Source organism: Chionomys nivalis, unplaced genomic scaffold (genome assembly GCF_950005125.1).
Source record: "Chionomys nivalis unplaced genomic scaffold, mChiNiv1.1 scaffold_29, whole genome shotgun sequence".
Lineage (NCBI taxonomy): Eukaryota > Metazoa > Chordata > Mammalia > Rodentia > Cricetidae > Chionomys > Chionomys nivalis.
In genome coordinates, this window is record NW_026646888.1 from 453,422 (window position 1) to 475,129 (window position 21,708).

A 21,708-nucleotide genomic window follows, 5' to 3' on the forward strand; every position below is an offset into this window, starting at 1 on the left:
GTCGGATTCCCATGAGCTCAGTCACTGTGATCTCACATAGATAACTCATTCAGTGTTCACTTTCATGACATTGAGTTTTAATTTTTGTCCTAATCTGATAAAGAAAAAAAGATGAGGAGAATAGAGGAGCCTTATGTAAGGCCTCAAAATGGGTCATTTAAAAAGGTAAGACTGCCTGCCTTCATGTGTGCTGCCAACCTTTATTAGCAAATCCATCCTTCCATAGATTAGCTATACACAACCCAAGTGTCCAGCAAACTATAAAACACAGGTTGGTACCTAACTGCCTTTAATTTCTGGAGCAATTGCTGTCCCATCAAGGTCTCCTAACAACACAGCGAGTTATGTAACAATGCCCCACCACCACCTTAGAGGAATTTCAGGACCCCAAAGTGGCAGCAAGTTATCTTTATTGGAAATACAAATGTTTCTGCAGTGACAAAATGATGTACATGAAAAAACAGATTGGTGTACTCACTATGATTGTATGTGATATGCCACACACAGGATTTTGGTTCTGAATACTTGGTCACTAGGAGGTTTTTAAGGTTGTGGAGAATCAGAAACTTGCTGGAGAAATTGGTGTCTGAAAGGATTAGCCTTGATTAATCAGGGCATCTTTCTTTGGTCCCCAATGTTTACTGATTTCCTTACAGAGAACAAGAAGCCTCCAACTCATGCTGCAATGGCTTCTGCAACATGAAATTTGAGATCCCCCTCCACACCCTGGTTGTTTTCATCACCAAGAAGGTGTAACTCACAAACAATCTCCCACACCAGTTTAGAATTATGATTCATAAAATGGTTATTTCTTTTAAGGGGAAAAACTTACAAATTACCATGCCAGACAACAGCCATCTGCAGGATCAGGAGGGGAGCCTAGTTGCTGGATGAAAAGGTGCATGAAAGAGAACAAGCTGAAGGCAGTTGCTCCATTTTGAAAGAGAGAGAGACCACATCCCAATGGCCTTTATCTCAGTTGCTATAGCCTGAAGGAATAGAAGGAGCTCCTGCAACACACCTATTTGGACATAGCACCATAATTTACCAGTATGTGACAAAACCTATTTTACTTTACTGTTTTCAGTCTTTCAGGATACACGGCAGAGACAGAATCTGCTTCATGCATTTGTGTGACCAATGATTTCCCTATAAGAAAAAACCCAAAAAAACTCCCAACAACATCACCAGCATTCAACAACATGTCCATGATTTCATTGCTTTGCCTTTGATGGAGTGGTAAATCATGCGGCTAGTTAATGTGTGCAAGCAATGTGAATTTCCCTGTGAATATATAGAGAGAATAGACAGTTTATCTTAAAAATGTCAGGTACAGGGCAGAGATAGGATCTGCTTCATGCATTTGTGTGACCAATGATTTCCCTTTAAGGAAAACCCACAAACACTCCCAAGACCATCATCAGCATGACGAAAGGAGATGCAGTGTGTGGAAGAGGACAAGATGGCTGTTTAGGAAACAGAGGAGAGTGGCCAAAAAGATGTAGGATCTCAGAGAGGGATAATGCGTGAGGAAAAAACATGTCATATGGAAAGACGTGACATCGAGGTGTTGGGACTTAAGAGGATAGAGAGTGATCATGAAGGGTCACAAATGTGTACTCAGAAGCAAAGAAAATTGGGTTTCATTTGATTAATGGTTTAATTCATACCATCTGGAAGTCACTGGGTATATGAACTCCACTGGAGCATGTTGAGTGACCCGGATCCTCCTGCCTAAAGAAAAGTGTCTCCTCTCAGGGGCTCTTCTGCAATGGGGTGGACCTCAGGCTACCTACTTACTTTTGCCAGGCTTCTATCTACTACCTATTTTGTCATGCCTGGATTCTTTCTGTCTTGCACTCTCACAGGTCTTATGCATGCCATTCAACCCCTGTGAGTTCATTTAAACAATTGGCCTGCCTTAACTTTAAACACTGTTCCCTTGTCATTGATCATGTTCTGTGGGATTTGGGCTATAAAACTCATAAACAGACTCACCCGCACCCAGGCTAAACTAGTAGTACATTGAATCACATTGGTGTGTGACATGCACAGATATGATGAATGCACCGAGCTCCATAAAATCAGTTACCTAGGGAATCAGTGATGTTATGTGAAGTGTGGCAAAGACCCCACAAACCCATCAGACCCGAGGATACCAGTATGATATTGATGCCTGACTCCCATCATGCAAGGATCCTGACATCTTTAACAGGGCAGTTTTGGTTCCTTCATCTTCAAAAACTTGGTTAGTAAGGTTGTAGGTGTCAAACTGCCATTCAGGGCCCAGCATGTAGGTCACCTGTGCCAGGTCAGGTGATTTGGCTACAATGTGGGTGAAAACTTGTACCAGGGCATGCTAGTACCCTCGCCCCTTCTTCTCCTCAACATCATCATCACTCTCCTGGGTGGGTCTAGAGCACAAAGAAGGCAAAATGGACTAAGCTTCCTCCTTAGTGGATAACCTTATCTACCCTCAATTTGGACTGACTTTCAGAGGGCATGCAGCACATTTTATCCTATTAGCCATCTCTTTCATTGGATCACTCACTTATCCAATGAATGATTGAATTTATCCATTCATCCATGTCTCTATCTTCTTCAATCCCTTCTTCCATTTCCCCATGTCTTGTGTCTACAGGTTGCCAAGATAAATCGACTATGTCTCTTCTGTTCTAGAAACTTTCATTTGTAAAGAACTTGCCCTCTCAGGGGTGGTTTTTACTGAGTTCTCTGTAGATGGAGACCATATGAGGAGGAACAGAGGAGCAACCATGACAACACTTGCGCAGTAGAGTTAGGCAGATTACAGATTGATGCCTGGCAAGCCTGTAAAATGAGTCAGATTCCCATGAGCTCTGTCACTGTGGTCTCACATAGATATCTCATTCAGTGTTCACGTCCAGGACATTGAGTTTTAATTTTTGTCCTAATCTGGTAAAGAAACCAAGATGAGGAGAATAGAGGAGCCTGATGTAAGGCCACAAAATGGGTCATTTGAAAAGGTAAGACTATACGCCTCCATGAGTGCTTCCACCCTTCTTAGGAAATCCATCTTTCCATAGATTAGCTATAGGCAACCCAAGTCTCCAGCACACTGCTAACCACAGGTTTGAACCTAACTGCCTTTGATTTCTGAAACAATTGCTGTCCCGTTAAGGTCTCACAACAACAAGCAAGGTATGTAAGAATGCCCCACCATCACCTTAGAGCATGTTCAGGACAACAAAGAGCCAGCAAGTTATCTTTATTGGAAATAAAAATGTTTCTGGAGGGACAAAAGGATGTACATAAAAAAAAAAAAAAAAAAACGATTGGTGTCCTCACTACGATTTTATGTGATATGGCCCACACAGGCTTCTGGTTCTGAATACTTGGCCTCAGGAGGTTTTGTAGGTTGTGGAGACCCAGAACCTAGCTGGAGGAATTGCGGTCTGAAAGCTCAAGCCTTGATGTTTCAGGGCATCCTTTCACTGGTCCCCAATGTTTACTGATTTCCTTACAGAGAATGAGAGGCCTCCTACTCCTGCTGCCATGGCTTCTGCAACATGAACAGTGAGAACCCCCTTCACACCCTGGTTGCTCTCATCACATAGGAATGTGTAAGTCACAAACAATCTCCCACACTAGTTTAGAATTATGATTCATAAAATGGTTATTTCTTTTAAGGGGCAAACCTTACAGATTGCCATGCCAGACAACAGCCCTCTGCAGGATGCGGAGAGGAGCCTAGTAGCTGGATGTGGAGATGGATGCAAGAGAGCAAGCTGAAGGCAGTTGCTCCATTTTGAAAGAGAGAGACACCACACCCCAATGGCCTTCATATCAGTTGCTATAGCCTGAAGGAGCAGAAAGAGCTCCTGCAACACACATATTTGGACATAGCAGCAAAATTTACCAGTATGTGACAAAAACCTATTTTAGTTTATTTTTTTCATGCTTTCAGGTACATGGCAGAGACAGGCTCTGCTTCATGCATTTGTGTGACCAATGATTTCCCTTTAAGAAAAAACCCACAAACGCTCCCAACAACATCATCAGCATTCAACAACATGTCCATGATTTCTTTGCTTTGCCTTTGATTGAGTGGTAAATCATGCTGCTAGTTAATCTGTGCAAGCAATGTGAATTTCTCTGTAAATATATAGACAGAATTGACAGGTATCTTAAACATGTCAGGGGGTCACACTGCAATGGAGTGGGTTAATCATCACCATGTGACAGTGACATATTTAAGATCTCTCCTTTGTCATTAAATCTCAGAATTGTCAAGATGTTATGTTTTTGTGCAGACTTCTCAGGGTTTTCTCCCATTCATGGTTTCCATGGATGTTTGCTAGTTACGCTTACATGTCTTTTGCCAGATTCTGTCAGTTTTTGCCATGCACTCTCGGCTCCACAACTTCTCCTGCCCTAAGATTCTAGTTCCAGGCATTTTAGACACTTGTGACTGTTGCACGAGTGTCTCATGTTCCGCCTAAATGATTTGGAATGTTATTTAGCCTGAGTTTTAACTTCCATCCCTGAGTTCATTGACTTTCCTTGACCATCTTTCTTGGGCCACTGAGCTGAACTACTAGGGTTTTGCTCCAGTTACTTCTCCATGCTGAGACAGCCTACACTCTCAGTACTACTGTGATAGTGTTTCTGTAGCAAGTATTCTTCTCAAGATAAGAAGAAATTTCAATATTATAATCCATCTGCTGTTATTTTGTCTTAAACACACAAACACATCCCCATAAGTTAATGCACACACACTGTTGATATCTCAACCTTAGGGTGCCGTTCTGGGGTTAGTAAGAGGCTTCTCTCTAGAGGGGTTCCCAGAAAGCCATGGGGTGACACCAACGAGGACCTTGGGCAGGTGAGCTGTGGGTGCCTGCACTGTGCCATGTCCCTAGGCACTACGGGTGCGTTGTCTCATAATCAGACTGATGACTATCTTGAATATCACCATAGAACTGTTTTACGGAAAAGGATGGAGATAAAGACAGGGACCCACATCAGAAAACTAGACTGAGCTACCAAGCTCCAGTTGAAGAGCTGAAGGGGAGAGAATAAGAGCAAAGAACTAAGGAATACAAGGGCTTGGTCCACCCACTGAGATACTGTGTCTGAGCTAATGGGAGATCAACAAAACAAGCTATGCTGGGACTGACAGAGCATGGGATCAAAGTGGAAGCATTGAATGTGGCTGACAATTGGGGCAGAAGGAGAACCCAATGATAATGGCACTGGGATTTGTCTGTACTGCACATACAGGCTTTAATCGATCATATTATATGTAGATGCTTACCTTCCTCAATCTGGATGGAGGGGGGCAAGGGCTTCCCACAGGTCAAGGTACCCTGCCCTCTATTAGGACTGGATTGGTGTGGAGAGGATTGGTGGTTGCGTGAATAGTTAGGGGGAGGAGGAAAGGAAGTGGAAATTTGAAATTTATTATTTATGAAGGAAGAAAAAATCAATAGAAGATAACCAATGGAGAGATGGGATCTAAGAAAAAAAAAACTTTAATGTGATTTGTTGACTCAGACACCAAAGACTTTTTCAGAAAAATAAGATACAGGGATTGAGTTGCTTGGGCAAGAGTGTGACTTGAGTAATTGGGAAGATGAGTGGGGGCTTATTTTGGGTCCCCTGGTGGCTGTATACAGCTTTTGAGGAGCTGAATGCTGGATGTTTCTGTGGGTAAATAGGGAAGTAACAAGCTTGTGAGGGGATTTCTGACATAAGTAGAGCCTTGGTGATGTCACAAAGCCTTGGTTCGTTGGGTAGCAACTCTGTTCCACTCAAAGCACTAGTCTTCCATGAAGGTGGGTTTATTATCCTCACAGTGCCTGAGAAGGACAGTTCAGCTCCTGGTCTCCACAACTGTTCAACAGGCTTTTTGCACCTCAACATTTCCGGAAGATTGAATCTGGAGAGGTAGGACATTTTCTTTTGGTAAATATGTTTTTAACGCAACTAAGACCTCTGTCGTGCAAAAAAGTTTTCCTTCAAATGTCCTGCGGGTCCACCATTTCTGTTGTTACCAGCTCCTATATTTGATAGCTGTGGGGATGGTGAATGCCAGCTATTCTTCCCACTTTATCTTTGCTAACAATATCAAATTCATCAATCCACTAAAATGGCAAAGCTCCTCTTTGTCCAGAGGTGTTTTAAAAGATACTAATTATTTCTCAATGGCTGCTGTTGCCCAGAATAATGAGTCTTTCAGGTTGAAGTGGATCTCACTGTACTCACTTCCACAATGAAGACACAGAATGGCTTTATGTAATAGACCTGGGTCTGGATCAGGAGACCCAATACAGAGGGCCAGTGGATTGGAGTGCCATGACCTTTGGCAGGCTGTCTTGGATTGAGCCCCCTACCTATTAGCTTGATGTCGAAGGAGACATGTGGATGTCCTTCGAATTCTTTGTTATCTGTTCAGATTTTTCTTACTCGTTTCGGGGATAGGCATACCTTCTCCTCTCATTGACTTAGTCAGTCAGAAAGTAGGTTTCTCAGCGGAGGTCATTTGCCTTTGGGCAGCAGGAATGTGTCTCTGAGATTGATATACTGAGCTGTAGAGAAAAATTTGCAAATTGTCCTATTTATTTCTTAAGAGAAAATTACAGTTAGGTATGCAAACCTGTTGATCAATATCTTTGTCTCCTGCACCACAGTTCTTCCAGAAAAGAGCCTTGACCTCATAGCCTCCCCTAGTTGTCCTTGCAGGCACTCATGGTTGAGGCCACGACTTGGTTTCTGAATTAAACAGAAGGAAAGTTCTTTCAACCTAGAGAGTGGGCAGCTATGAAGCCCAAGCACAGAAAGATATCCAAGAAACAGCGGACCAAGAGGTCAGTGGCCTATCTCAGTAAGTCTACAGCCATGATGAAGATGCCTCTTAGTATGAGATGCATGCCACCTGTCCAGAAGAGGAATGGGTCATCTCTCCAGAAGCAAAAACTGAGGAGGCCTTTTGAGGCCCTGGAGAATATTGTCGGCTGCAGAATTTCTCACGGCTGGAAGGAAGCCAATGAACCAGTCACCCAGTGGAAAGCCATCATTCTAGATCAACTGCCAACAAATCCCTCTCTCTATTTGTTGAAGTATGATGGGATAGATTGTGTCTATGGATTGGAGCTTCACAGTGATGAAAGGATTTTAAACCTTAAGTTCCTGCCTAGCAACGTACCATTTCCTCAGGAGACAGACACTCATCTCTCAAACACCATAGTTGGCAGAGCAGTGAAACATACATTTGAGGGCACAAATGGCTCTAAGGATGACTGGAAGGGGATGGTCCTAGAGGAGGTGCCAATCATGAAGACCTGGTTCTATATTACCTACAAGAAAGATCCGGTCTTGTACGTTTACCACCTCCTGGTTGACTACCTTGAAGGCAACCTCCACATCATGCCAGGCTCTATGGAGGAGTGGACTGGGGTGGTCCAAGATGAGGTGCAGACCATGAAGACCTGTTTCTACATTACCTACAAGAAAGATCCAGTTGTGTACCTTTACCACCATCTAGATGACTACATTGAAAGCAACCTCCACATTATGCCAGGATGTCCTCCAATAGGGGTGAATTTGGAATTAGGCAGGGATTCCTTGGCATGCAAAAGCATGCAGCACAACGAAAAAGATGGAACCCAAAGATAGGTAAAATTATTTACCAAGTTCCCACCAAACCTTCCGTGCATTTCATCAAGTTGGATAATGACTTCCATATCTATGTCTATGATTTGATGAAGATCTGTTAAAGTGAAATTCACAAATTTTGGGGGTCAGACTTAAATCTGTGTTTGGGGAACTCTTTTTTTCAGAAATACCTCAGGTCTTCTATTAATCCTGGTATCTTTTTCAATGGAATTTTTTTTGCTCTAAAAACATAAATTTGTGAAGATGTTATGTTGTTTGGTCAATGATGGAGTTTCTGGTGGATGTGACATCACAGAAAGACAGGCCTCAAAACAAAACAGGACTTATGGTCTTTTCCCCTTGGAGAGGGAATGACGAATGGAGATGCAGTGTGTGGAAGAGGACAAGATGGCTGTTTAGGAAACAGAGGAGAGTGGCCAAAACGATGTAGGATCTCAGAGAGGGATAATGCGGGAGGGAAAAACATGTCATATGGAAAGATGTGACATCGAGGTGTTGGGACTTAAGAGGATAGAGAGTGATCATGAAGGGTCACAAATGTGTACTCAGAAGCAAAGAAAATTGGGTTTCATTTGATTAATGGTTTAATTCATACCATCTGGAAGTCACTGGGTATATGAACTCCACTGGAGCATGTTGAGTGACCCGGATCCTCCTGCCTAAAGAAAAGTGTCTCCTCTCAGGGGCTCTTCTGCAATGGGGTGGACCTCAGGCTACCTACTTACTTTTGACAGGCTTCTATCTACTACCTATTTTGTCATGCCTGGATTCTTTCTGTCTTGCACTCTCACAGGTCTTATGCATGCCATTCAACCCCTGTGAGTTCATTTAAACAATTGGCCTGCCTTAACTTTAAACACTGTTCCCTTGTCATTGATCATGTTCTGTGGGATTTGTGCTATAAAACTCATAAACAGACTCACCCGCACCCAGGCTAAACTAGTAGTACATTGAATCACATTGGTGTGTGACATGCACAGATATGATGAATGCACCGAGCTCCATAAAATCAGTTACCTAGGGAATCAGTGATGTTATGTGAAGTGTGGCAAAGACCCCAAAAACCCATCAGACCTGAGGATACCAGTATGATATTGATGCCTGACTCCCATCATGCAAGGATCCTGACATCTTTAACAGGGCAGTTTTGGTTCCTTCATCTTCAAAAACTTGGTTAGTAAGGTTGTAGGTGTCAAACTGCCATTCAGGGCCCAGCATGTAGGTCACCTGTGCCAGGTCACGTGATTTGGCTACAATGTGGGGGAAAACTTGTACCAGGGCATGCTGGTACCCTCGCCCCTTCTTCTCCTCAACATCATCATCACTCTCATGGGTGGGTCTAGAGCACAAAGAAGGCAAAATGGACTAAGCTTCCTCCTTAGTGGATAACCTTATCTACCCTCAATTTGGACTGACTTTCAGAGGGCATGCAGCACATTTTCTCCTATTAGCCATCTCTTTCATTGGATCACTCACTTATCCAATGAATGATTGAATTTATCCATTCCTCCATGTCTCTAACTTCTTCAATCCCTTCTTCCATTTCCCCATGTCTTGTGTCTACAGGTTGCCAAGATAAATCTACTATGTCTCTTCTGTTCTAGAAACTTTCATTTGTAAAGAACTTACACTCTCAGGGGTGGATTTTTCTGAGTTCTCTGTAGAAGGAGACCATATGAGGAGGAACAGAGGAGCAACCATGACAACACTTGCGCAGTAGAGTTAGGCAGATTACAGATCGATGCCTGGCAAGCATGTACAATGAGTCAGATTCCCATGAGCTCTGTCACTGTGATCTCACATAGATAACTCATTCAGTGATAACGTCCAGGACATTGAGTTTTAATTTTTGTCCTAATCTGGTAAAGAAACCAAGATGAGGAGAATAGAGGAGCCTGATGTAAGGCCACAAAATGGGTCATTTGAAAAGGTAAGACTACATGCCTCCATGTGTGCTGCCACCCTTCTTAGGAAATCCATCTTTCCATAGATTAGCTATAGGCAACCCAAGTGTCCAGCACACTGCTAAACCACAGGTTTGAACCTAACTGCCTTTGATTTCTGAAACAATTGCTGTCCCGTTAAGGTCTCATAACAACACAGCAAGGTATGTAAGAATGCCCCACCATCACCATAGAGCAATTTCAGGACACCAAAGAGGCAGCAAGTTATCTTTATTGGAAATACAAATGTTTCTGGAGGGACAAAAGGATGTACATTTTAAAAAAAAAAGGATTGGTGTACTCACTACGAATTTATGTGCTATGGCCCACACAGGCTTCTGATTCTGAATACTTGGTCCTCTGGAGGTTTTGTAGGTTGTGGTGACCCAGAACCTAGCTGGAGAAATTGCGTACTGAAAGCTCAAGACTTGATGTTTCAGGGCATCCTTTCACTGGTCCCCAATGTTTACTGATTTCCTTACAGAGAATGAGAGGCCTCCTACTACTGCTGCCATGGCTTCTGCAACATGAACAGTGAGAACCCCTTCACACCCTGGTTGCTCTCATCACATAGGAAAGTGTAAGTCACAAACAATCTCCCACACCAGTTTAGAATTATGATTCATAAAATGGTTATTACTTTTAAGGGGCAAACCTTACAGATTGCCATGCCAGACAACAGCCCTCTGCAGGATGAGGAGAGGAGCCTAGTAGCTGGATGTGGAGATTGATGCAAGAGAGCAAGCTGAAGGCAGTTGCTCCATTTTGAAAGAGAGAGACACCACACCCCAGTGGCCTTTATATCAGTTGCTATAGCCTGAAGGAGCAGAAAGAGCTCCTGCAACACATATATTTGGACATAGCAGCAAAATTTACCAGTGTGTGACAAAAACCTATTTTAGTTTATTTTTTTCATACTTTCAGGTACATGGCAGAGACAGGCTCTGCTTCATGCATTTGTGTGACCAATGATTTCCCTTTAAGAAAAAACCCACAAACGCTCCCAACAACATCATCAGCATTCAACAACATGTCCATGATTTCTTTGCTTTGCCTTTGATTGAGTGGTAAATCATGCTGCTAGTTAATCTGTGCAAGCAATGTGAATTTCTCTGTAAATATATAGACAGAATTGACAGGTATCTTAAACATGTCAGGGGGTCACACTGCAATGGAGTGGGTTAATCATCACCATGTGACAGTGACATATTTAAGATCTCTCCTTTGTCATTAAATCTCAGAATTGTCAAGATGTTATGATTTTGTGCAGACTTCTCAGGGTTTTCTCCCAATCATGGTTTCCATGGATGTTTGCTAGTTATGCTTACATGTCTTTTGCCAGATTCTGTCAGTTTTTGGCATGCACTCTCAGCTCCAGAACTTCTCCTGCCCTAAGATTCTAGTTCCAGGCATTTTAGACACTTGTGACTGTTGCACGAGTGTCTCATGTTCCGCCTAAATGATTTGGAATGTTATTTAGCCTGAGTTTTAACTTCCATCCCTGAGTTCATTGACTTTCCTTGACCATCTTTCTTGGGCCACTGAGCTGAACTACTAGGGGTTTGCTCCAGTTACTTCTCCATGCTGAGACAGCCTACACTCTCAGTACTACTGTGATAGTGTTTCTGTAGCAAGTATTCTTCTCAAGATAAGAAGAAATTTCAATATTATAATCCATCTGCTGTTATTGTGTCTTAAACACACAAACACACCCCCATAATTTAATGCACACACACTGTTGATATCTCAACCTTAGGGTGCCGTTCTGGGGTTAGTAAGAGGCTTCTCTCTAGAGGGGTTCCCAGAAAGCCATGGGGTGACACCAACGAGGACCTTGGGCAGGTGAGCTGTGGGTGCCTGCACTGTGCCATGTCCCTAGGCACTACGGGTGCTTTGTCCCATAATCAGACTGATGACTATCTTGAGTATCACCATAACACTGTTGTACGGAAAAGGATGGAGATAAAGACAGGGACCCACATCAGAAAACTAGACTGAGCTACCAAGCTCCAGTTGAAGAGCTGAAGGGGAGAGAATAAGAGCAAAGAACTAAGGAATACAAGGGCTTGTTCCACCCACTGAGAAACTGTGTCTGAGCTAATGGGAGATCAACAAAACAAGCTATGCTGGGACTGACAGAGCATGGGATCAAAGTGGAAGCATTGAATGTGGCTGACAATTGGGGCAGAAGGAGAACCCAATGATAATGGCACTGGGATTTGTCTGTACTGCACATACAGGCTTTAATCGATCATATTATATGTAGATGCATACCTTCCTCAATCTGGATGGAGGGGGGGCAAGGGCTTCCCACAGGTCAAGGTACCCTGCCCTCTATTAGGACTGGATTGGTGTGGAGAGGATTGGTGGTTGCGTGAGTAGTTAGGGGGAGGAGGAAAGGAAGTGGAAATTTGAAATTTATTATTTATGAAGGAAGAAAAAATCAATAGAAGATAACCAATGGAGAGATGCGATCTAAGAAAAAAAAAACTTTAATGTGATTTGTTGACTCAGACACCAAAGACTTTTTCAGAAAAATAAGATACAGGGATTGAGTTGCTTGGGCAAGAGTGTGACTTGAGTAATTGGGAAGATGAGTGGGGGCTTATTTTGGGTCCCCTGGTGGCTGTATACAGCTTTTGAGGAGCTGAATGCTGGATGTTTCTGTGGGTAAATAGGGAAGTAACAAGCTTGTGAGGGGATTTCTGACATAAGTAGAGCCTTGGTGATGTCACAAAGCCTTGGTTCGTTGGGTAGCAACTCTGTTCCACTCAAAGCACTAGTCTTTCATGAAGGTGGGTTTATTATCCTCACAGTGCCTGAAGAGGACAGTTCAGCTCCTGGTCTCCACAACTGTTCAACAGGCTTTTTGCACCTGAACATTTCCGGAAGATTGAATCTGGAGAGGTAGGACATTTTCTTTTGGTAAATATGTTTCCAATGCAACTAAAACCTCTGTCGTGCAAAAAAGTTTTCCTTCAAATGTCCTGCGGGTCCACCATTTCTGTTGTTACCAGCTCCTATATTTGATAGCTGTGGGGATGGTGAATGCCAGCTATTCTTCCCACTTTATCTTTGCTAACAATATCAAATTCATCAATCCACTAAAATGGCAAAGCTCCTCTTTGTCCAGAGGTGTTTTAAAAGATACTAATTATTTCTCAATGGCTGCTGTTTCCCAGAATAATGAGTCTTTCAGGTTGAAGTGGGTCTCACAGTACTCACTTCCACAATGAAGACACAGAATGGGTTTATGTAATAGGCCTGGGTCTGGATCAGGAGACCCAATACAGAGAGCCAGTGGATTGGAGTGCCATGACCTTGGGCAGGCTTCTTGGATTGAGCCCCCTACCTATTAGCTTGATGTCGAAGGAGACGTGTGGATGTCCTTCGAATTCTTTGTTATCTGTTCAGATTTTTCTTACTCGTTTTGGGGATAGGCATACCTTCTCCTCTCATTGACTTAGTCAGTCAGAAAGTAGGTTTCTAAGCAGAGGTCATTTGCCTTTGGGCAGCAGGAATGTGTCTCTGAGATTGATATACTGAGCTGTAGAGAAAAATTTGCAAATTGTCCTATTTATTTCTTAAGAGAAAATTACAGTTAGGTATGCAAACCTGTTGATCAATATCTTTGTCTCCTGCACCACAGTTCTTCCAGAAAAGAGCCTTGACCTCATAGCCTCCCCTTGTTGTCCTTGCAGGCACTCATGGTTGAGGCCACGACTTGGTTTCTGAATTAAACAGAAGGAAAGTTCTTTCAACCTAGAGAGTGGGCAGCTATGAAGCCCAAGCACAGAAAGATATCCAAGAAACAGCGGACCAGGAGGTCAGTTTCCTATCTCAGTAAGTCTACAGCCATGATGAAGATGCCTCTTAGTATGAGATGCATGCCACCTGTCCAGAAGAGGAATGGGTCATCTCTCCAGAAGCAAAAACTGAGGAGGCCTTTTGAGGCCCTGGAGAATATTGTCGGCCGCAGAATTTCTCAAGGCTGGAAGGAAGCCAATGAACCAGTCACCCAGTGGAAAGCCATCATTCTAGATCAACTGCCAACAAATCCCTCTCTCTATTTGTTGAAGTATGATGGGATAGATTGTGTCTATGGATTGGAGCTTCACAGTGATGAACGGATTTTAAATCTTAAGTTCCTGCCTAACAAGTACCATTTCCTCAGGAGACAGACACTCATCTCTCAAACACCATAGTTGGCAGAGCAGTGAAACATACATTTGAGGGCACAAATGGCTCTAAGTATGACTGGAAGGGGATGGTCCTAGAGGAGGTGCCAATCATGAAGACCTGGTTCTATATTACCTACAAGAAAGATCCGGTCTTGTACGTTTACCACCTCCTGGTTGACTACCTTGAAGGCAACCTCCACATCATGCCAGGCTCTATGGAGGAGTGGACTGGGGTGGTCCAAGATGAGGTGCAGACCATGAAGACCTGTTTCTACATTACCTACAAGAAAGATCCAGTTGTGTACCTTAACCACCATCTAGATGACTACATTGAAAGCAACCTCCACATTATGCCAGGATGTCCTCCAATAGGGGTGAATTTGGAATTAGGCAGGGATTCCTTGGCAGGCAAAAGCGTGCAGCACAACGAAAAAGATGGAACCCAAAAGATAGGTAAAATTATTTACCAAGTTCCCACCAAACCTTCCGTGCATTTCATCAAGTTGGATAATGACTTCCATATCTATGTCTATGATTTGATGAAGATCTGTTAAAGTGAAATTCACAAATTTTGGGGGTCAGACTTAAATCTGTGTTTGGGGAACTCTTTTTTGCAGAAATATCTCAGGTCTTCTATTAATCCTGGTATCTTTCCCAATGGAAATTTTTTTGCTCTAAAAACAAAAATTTGTGAAGATGTTATGTTGTTTGGTCAATGATGGAGTTTCTGGTGGATGGGACATCACAGAAAGACAGGCCTCAAAACAAAACAGGACTTATGGTCTTTTCCCCTTGGAGAGGGAATGACGAATGGAGATGCAGTGTGTGGAAGAGGACAAGATGGCTGTTTAGGAAACAGAGGAGAGTGGCCAAAACGATGTAGGATCTCAGAGAGGGATAATGCGGGAGGGAAAAACATGTCATATGGAAAGATGTGACATCGAGGTGTTGGGACTTAAGAGGATAGAGAGTGATCATGAAGGGTCACAAATGTGTACTCAGAAGCAAAGAAAATTGGGTTTCATTTGATTAATGGTTTAATTCATACCATCTGGAAGTCACTGGGTATATGAACTCCACTGGAGCATGTTGAGTAACCCGGATCCTCCTGCCTAAAGAAAATTGTCTCCTCTCAGTGGCTCTTCTGCAATGGGGTGGACCACAGGCTACCTACTTACTTTTGACAGGCTTTATCTACTACCTATTTTGTCATGCCTGGATTCTTTCTGTCTTGCACTCTCACAGGTCTTATGCATGCCATTCAACCCCTGTGAGTTCATTTAAACAATTGGACTGCCTTAACTGTAAAACACTGTTCCCTTGTCATTGATCATGTTCTGTGGGATTTGGGCTATAAAACTCATAAACAGACTCACCCGCACCCAGGCTAAACTAGTAGTACATTGAATCACATTGTTGTGTGACATGCACAGATATGATGAATGCACCGAGCTCCATAAAATCAGTTACCTAGGGAATCAGTGATGTTAGGTGAAGTGTGGCAAAGACCCCACAAACCCATCAGACCCGAGGATACCAGTATGATATTGATGCCTGACTCCCATCATGCAAGGATCCTGACATCTTTAACAGGGCAGTTTTGGTTCCTTCATCTTCAAAAACTTGGTTAGTAAGATTGTAGGTGTCAAACTGCCATTCAGGGCCCAGCATGTAGGTCACCTGTGCCAGGTCACGTGATTTGGCTACAATGTGGGGGAAAACTTGTACCAGGGCATGCTGGTACCCTCGCCCCTTCTTCTCCTCAACATCATCATCACTCTCCTGGCTGGATCTAGAGCACAGAGAAGGCAAAATGGACTAAGCTTTTTCCTTAGTGGATAACCTTATCTACCCTCAATTTGGACTGACTTTCAGAGGGCATGCAGCACATTTTATCCTATTAGCCATCTCTTTCATTGGATCACTCACTTATCCAATGAATGATTGAATTTATCCATTCCTCCATGTCTCTATCTTCTTCAATCCCTTCTTCCATTTCCCCATGTCTTGTGTCTACAGGTTGCCAAGATAAATCTACTATGTCTCTTCTGTTCTAGAAACATTGATTTGTAAAGAACTTGCCCTCTCAGGGGTGGATTTTTCTGAGTTCTCTGTAGATGGAGACCATATGAGGAGGAACAGAGGAGCAACCATGACAACACTTGCGCAGTAGAGTTAGGCAGATTACAGATTGATGCCTGGCAAGCCTGTACAATGAGTCAGATTCCCATGAGCTCTGTCACTGTGATCTCACATAGATAACTCATTCAGTGTTCACGTCCAGGACATTGAGTTTTAATTTTTGTCCTAATCTGGTAAAGAAACCAAGATGAGGAGAATAGAGGAGCCTGATGTAAGGCCACAAAATGGGTCATTTGAAAAGGTAAGACTACATGCCTCCATGTGTGCTGCCACCCTTCTTAGGAAATTCATCTTTCCATAGATTAGCTATAGGCAACCCAAGTGTCCAGCACACTGCTAACCACAGGTTTGAACCTAACTGCCTTTGATTTCTGAAACAATTGCTGTCCCGTTAAGGTCTCACAACAACACAGCAAGGTATGTAAGAATGCCCCACCATCAACTTAGAGCATGTTCAGGACAACAAAGAGCCAGCAAGTTATCTTTATTGGAAATACAAATGTTTCCGGATGGACAAAAGGATGTACATAAAAAAAAAAAAACGATTGGTGTCCTCACTACGATTTTATGTGATATGGCCCACACAGGCTTCTGGTTCTGAATACTTGGCCTCAGGAGGTTTTGTAGGTTGTGGAGACCCAGAACCTAGCTGGAGGAATTGCGGTCTGAAAGCTCAAGCCTTGATGTTTCACGGCATCCTTTCACTGGTCCCAAAGTTTACTGATTTCCTTACAGAGAATGAGAGGCCTCCTACTCCTGCTGCCATGGCTTCTGCAACATGAACAGTGAGCACCCCCTTCACACCCTGGTTGCTCTCATCACATAGGAAGGTGTAAGTCACAAACAATCTCCCACACCAGTTTAGAATTATGATTCATAAAATGGTTATTTCTTTTAAGGGGCAAACCTTACAGATTGCCATGCCAGACAACAGCCCTCTGCAGGATGAGGAGAGGAGCCTAGTAGCTGGATGTGGAGATGGATGCAGGAGAGCAAGCTGAAGGCAGTTGCTCCATTTTGAAAGAGAGAGACACCACACCCCAGTGGCCTTTATCTCAGTTGCTATAGCCTGAAGGAGCAGAAAGAGCTCCTGCAACACACATATTTGGACATAGCAGCAAAATTTACCAGTATGTGACAAAAATCTATTTTAGTTTATTTTTTTCATGCTTTCAGGTACATGGCAGAGACAGGCTCTGCTTCATGCATTTGTGTGACCAATGATTTCCCTTTAAGAAAAAACCCACAAACGCTCCCAACAACATCATCAGCATTCAACAACATGTCCATGATTTCTTTGCTTTGCCTTTGATTGAGTGGTAAATCATGCTGCTAGTTAAGCTGTGCAAGCAATGTGAATTTCTCTGTAAATATATAGACAGAATTGAGAGGTATCTTAAACATGTCAGGGGGTCACACTGCAATGGAGTGGGTTAATCATCACCAAGTGACAGTGACATATTTAAGATCTCTCCTTTGTCATTAAATCTCAGAATTGTCAAGATGTTATGTTTTTGTGCAGACTTCTCAGGGTTTTCTCCCATTCATGGTTTCCATGGATGTTTGCTAGTTACGCTTACATGTCTTTTGCCAGATTCTGTCAGTTTTTGGCATGCACTCTCAGCTCCAGGACTTCTCCTGCCCTAAGATTCTAGTTCCAGGCATTTTAGACACTTGTGACTGTTGCACGAGTGTCTCATGTTCCGCCTAAATGATTTGGAATGTTATTTAGCCTGAGTTTTAACTTCCATCCCTGAGTTCATTGACTTTCCTTGACCATCTTTCTTGGGCCACTGAGCTGAACTACTAGGGGTTTGCTCCAGTTACTTCTCCATGCTGAGACAGCCTACACTCTCAGTACCACTGTGATAGTGTTTCTGTAGCAAGTATTCTTCTCAGGATAAGAAGAAATTTCAATATTATAATCCATCTGCTGTTATTGTGTCTTAAACACACAAACACACCCCCATAAGTTAATGCACACACACTGTTGATATCTCAACCTTAGGGTGCCATTCTGGGGTTAGTAAGAGGCTTCTCTCTAGAGGGGTTCCCAGAAAGCCATGGGGTGACACCAACGAGGACCTTGGGCAGGTGAGCTGTGGGTGCCTGCACTGTGCCATGTCCCTAGGCACTACGGGTGCTTTGTCCCATAATCAGACTGATGACTATCTTGAGTATCACCATAGAACTGTTGTACGGAAAAGGATGGAGATAAAGACAGGGACCCACATCAGAAAACTAGACTGAGCTACCAAGCTCCAGTTGAAGAGATGAAGGGGAGAGAATAAGAGCAAAGAACTAAGGAATACAAGGGCTTGGTCCACCCACTGAGACACTCTGTCTGAGCTAATGGGAGATCAACAAAACCAGCTAAGCTGGGACTGACAGAGCATGGGATCAAAGTGGAAGCATTGAATGTGGCTGACAATTGGGGCAGAAGGAGAACCCAATGATAATGGCACTGGGATTTGTCTGTACTGCACATACAGGCTTTAATCGATCATATTATATGTAGATGCATAAGTTCCTCAATCTGGATGGAGGGGGGCAAGGGCTTCCCACAGGTCAAGGTACCCTGCCCTCTATTAGGACTGGATTGGTGTGGAGAGGATTGGTGGTTGCGTGAGTAGTTAGGGGGAGGAGGAAAGGAAGTGGAAATTTGAAATTTATTATTTATGAAGGAAGAAAAAATCAATAGAAGATAACCAATGGAGAGATGGGATCTAAGAAAAAAAAACTTTCATGTGATTTGTTGACTCAGACACCAAAGACTTTTTCAGAAAAATAAGATACAGGGATTGAGTTGCTTGGGCAAGAGTGTGACTTGAGTAATTGGGAAGATGAGTGGGGGCTTATTTTGGGTCCCCTGGTGGCTGTATACAGCTTTTGAGGAGCTGAATGCTGGATGTTTCTGTGGGTAAATAGGGAAGTAACAAGCTTGTGAGGGGATTTCTGACATAAGTAGAGCCTTGGTGATGTCACAAAGCCTTGGTTCGTTGGGCAGCAACTCTGTTCCACTCAAAGCACTAGTCTTCCATGAAGGTGGCTTTATTATCCTCACAGTGCCTGAGGAGGACAGTGCAGCTCCTGGTCTCCACAACTGTTCAACAGGCTTTGTGCACCTGAACATTTCCGGAAGATTGAATCTGGAGAGGTAGGACATTTTCTTTTGGTAAATATGTTTCCATCGCAACTAAGACCTCTGTCATACAAAAAAGTTTTCCTTCAAATGTCCTGCGGGTCCACCATTTCTGTTGTTACCAGCTCCTATATTTGATAGCTGTGGGGATGGTGAATGCCAGCTATTCTTCCCACTTTATCTTTGCTAACAATATCAAATTCATCAATCCACTAAAATGGCAAAGCTCCTCTTTGTCCAGAGGTGTTTTAAAAGATACTAATTATTTCTCAATGGCTGCTGTTTCCCAGAATAATGAGTCTTTCAGGTTGAAGTGGGTCTCACAGTACTCACTTCCACAATGAAGACACAGAATGGCTTTATGTAATAGACCTGGGTCTGGATCAGGAGACCCAATACAGAGAGCCAGTGGATTGGAGTGCCATGACCTTGGGCAGGCTGTCTTGGATTGAGCCCCCTACCTATTAGCTTGATGTCGAAGGAGACGTGTGGATGTCCTTCGAATTCTTTGTTATCTGTTCAGATTTTTCTTACTCGTTTCGGGGATAGGCATACCTTCTCCTCTCATTGACTTAGTCAGTCAAAAAGTAGGTTTCTCAGCGGAGGTCATTTGCCTTTGGGCAGCAGGAATGTGTCTCTGAGATTGATATACTGAGCTGTAGCGAAAAATTTGCAAATTGTCCTATTTATTTCTTAAGAGAAAATTACAGTTAGGTATGCAAACCTGTTGATCAATATCTTTGTCTCCTGCACCACAGTTCTTCCAGAAAAGAGCCTTGACCTCATAGCCTCCCCTAGTTGTCCTTGCAGGCACTCATGGTTGAGGCCACGACTTGGTTTCTGAATTAAAAGAAGGAAAGTTCTTTCAACCTAGAGAGTGGGCAGCTATGAAGCCCAAGCAAAGCAAGATATCCAAGAAACAGCGGACCAGGTGGTCAGTGGCCTATCTCAGTAAGTCTACAGCCATGATGAAGATGCCTCTTAGTATGAGATGCATTCCACCTGTCCAGAAGAGGAATGGGTCATCTCTCCAGAAGCAAAAACTGAGGAGACCTTTTGAGGCCCTGGATAATATTGTCGGCCGCAGAATTTCTCAAAGCTGGAAGGAAGCCAATGAACCAGTCACCCAGTGGAAAGCCATCATTCTAGATCAACTGCCAACAAATCCCTCTCTCTATTTGTTGAAGTATGATGGGATAGATTGTGTCTATGGATTGGAGCTTCACAGTGATGAAAGGATTTTAAACCTTAAGTTCCTGCCTAACAAGTACCATTTCCTCAGGAGACAGACACTCATCTCTCAAACACCATAGTTGGCAGAGCAGTGAAACATACATTTGAGGGCACAAATGGCTCTAAGGATGACTGGAAGGGGATGGTCCTAGAGGAGGTGCCAATCATGAAGACCTGGTTCTATATTACCTACAAGAAAGATCCGGTCTTGTACGTTTACCACCTCCTGGTTGACTACCTTGAAGGCAACCTCCACATCATGCCAGGCTCTATGGAGGAGTGGACTGGGGTGGTCCAAGATGAGGTGCAGACCATGAAGACTTGTTTCTACATTACCTACAGGAAAGATCCAGTTGTGTACCTTTACCACCATCTAGATGACTACATTGAAAGCAACCTCCACATTATGCCAGGATGTCCTCCAATAGGGGTGAATTTGGAATTAGGCAGGGATTCCTTGGCAGGCAAAAGCGTGCAGCACAACGAAAAAGATGGAACCCAAAAGATAGGTAAAATTATTTACCAAGTTCCCACCAAACCTTCCGTGCATTTCATCAAGTTGGATAATGACTTCCATATCTATGTCTATGATTTGATGAAGATCTGTTAAAGTGAAATTCACAAATTTTGGGGGTCAGACTTAAATCTGTGTTTGGGGAACTCTTTTTTCAGAAATACCTCAGGTCTTCTATTAATCCTGGTATCTTTCTCAATGGAATTTTTTTTTTGCTCTAAAAACAAAAATTTGTGAAGATGTTATGTTGTTTGGTCAATGATGGAGTTTCTGGTGGATGGGACATCACAGAAAGACAGGCCTCAAAACAAAACAGGACTTATGGTCTTTTCCCCTTGGAGAGGGGATGACGAATGGAGATGCAGTGTGTGGAAGAGGACAAGATGGCTGTTTAGGAAACAGAGGAGAGTGGCCAAAACGATGTAGGATCTCAGAGAGGGATAATGCGGGAGGGAAAAACATGTCATATGGAAAGATGTGACATTGAGGTGTTGGGACTTAAGAGGATAGAGAGTGATCATGAAGGGTCACAAATGTGTACTCAGAAGCAAAGAAAATTGGGTTTCATTTGATTAATGGTTTAATTCATACCATCTGGAAGTCACTGGGTATATGAACTCCTCTGGAGCATGTTGATTGACCCGGATCCTCCTGCCTAAAGAAAAGTGTCTCCTCTCAGTGGCTCTTCTGCAATGGGGTGGACCTCAGGCTACCTACTTACTTTTGCCAGGCTTCTATCTACTACCTATTTTGTCATGCCTGGATTCTTTCTGTCTTGCACTCTCACCGGTCTCATGCATGCCATTCAACCCCTGTGAGTTCATTTAAACAACTGGCCTTCCTTAACTGTAAAACACTGTTCCCTTGTCATTGCTCATGTTCTGTGGGATTTGGGCT

At 43.2% G+C, this 21,708-nt stretch overlaps 1 protein-coding gene and 1 pseudogene across 1 annotated transcript; both read left to right on the forward strand.

Moving 5' to 3' along the window:
- Positions 1-6,990: 6,990 nt before the first annotated feature.
- LOC130869087 (spindlin-2-like) lies at positions 6,991-7,742 on the forward strand (the record flags this gene model as incomplete). Its single annotated transcript, XM_057761178.1, has 2 exons — positions 6,991-7,427; positions 7,562-7,742. Coding segments are annotated over 2 exons (618 nt in total), but the record flags the coding sequence as incomplete, so codon positions are not given.
- A 12,398-nt stretch (positions 7,743-20,140) lies between these two features.
- Positions 20,141-20,889, forward strand: LOC130869069 (spindlin-2-like; annotated as a pseudogene).
- The last annotated feature ends 819 nt before the right edge of the window (positions 20,890-21,708 follow it).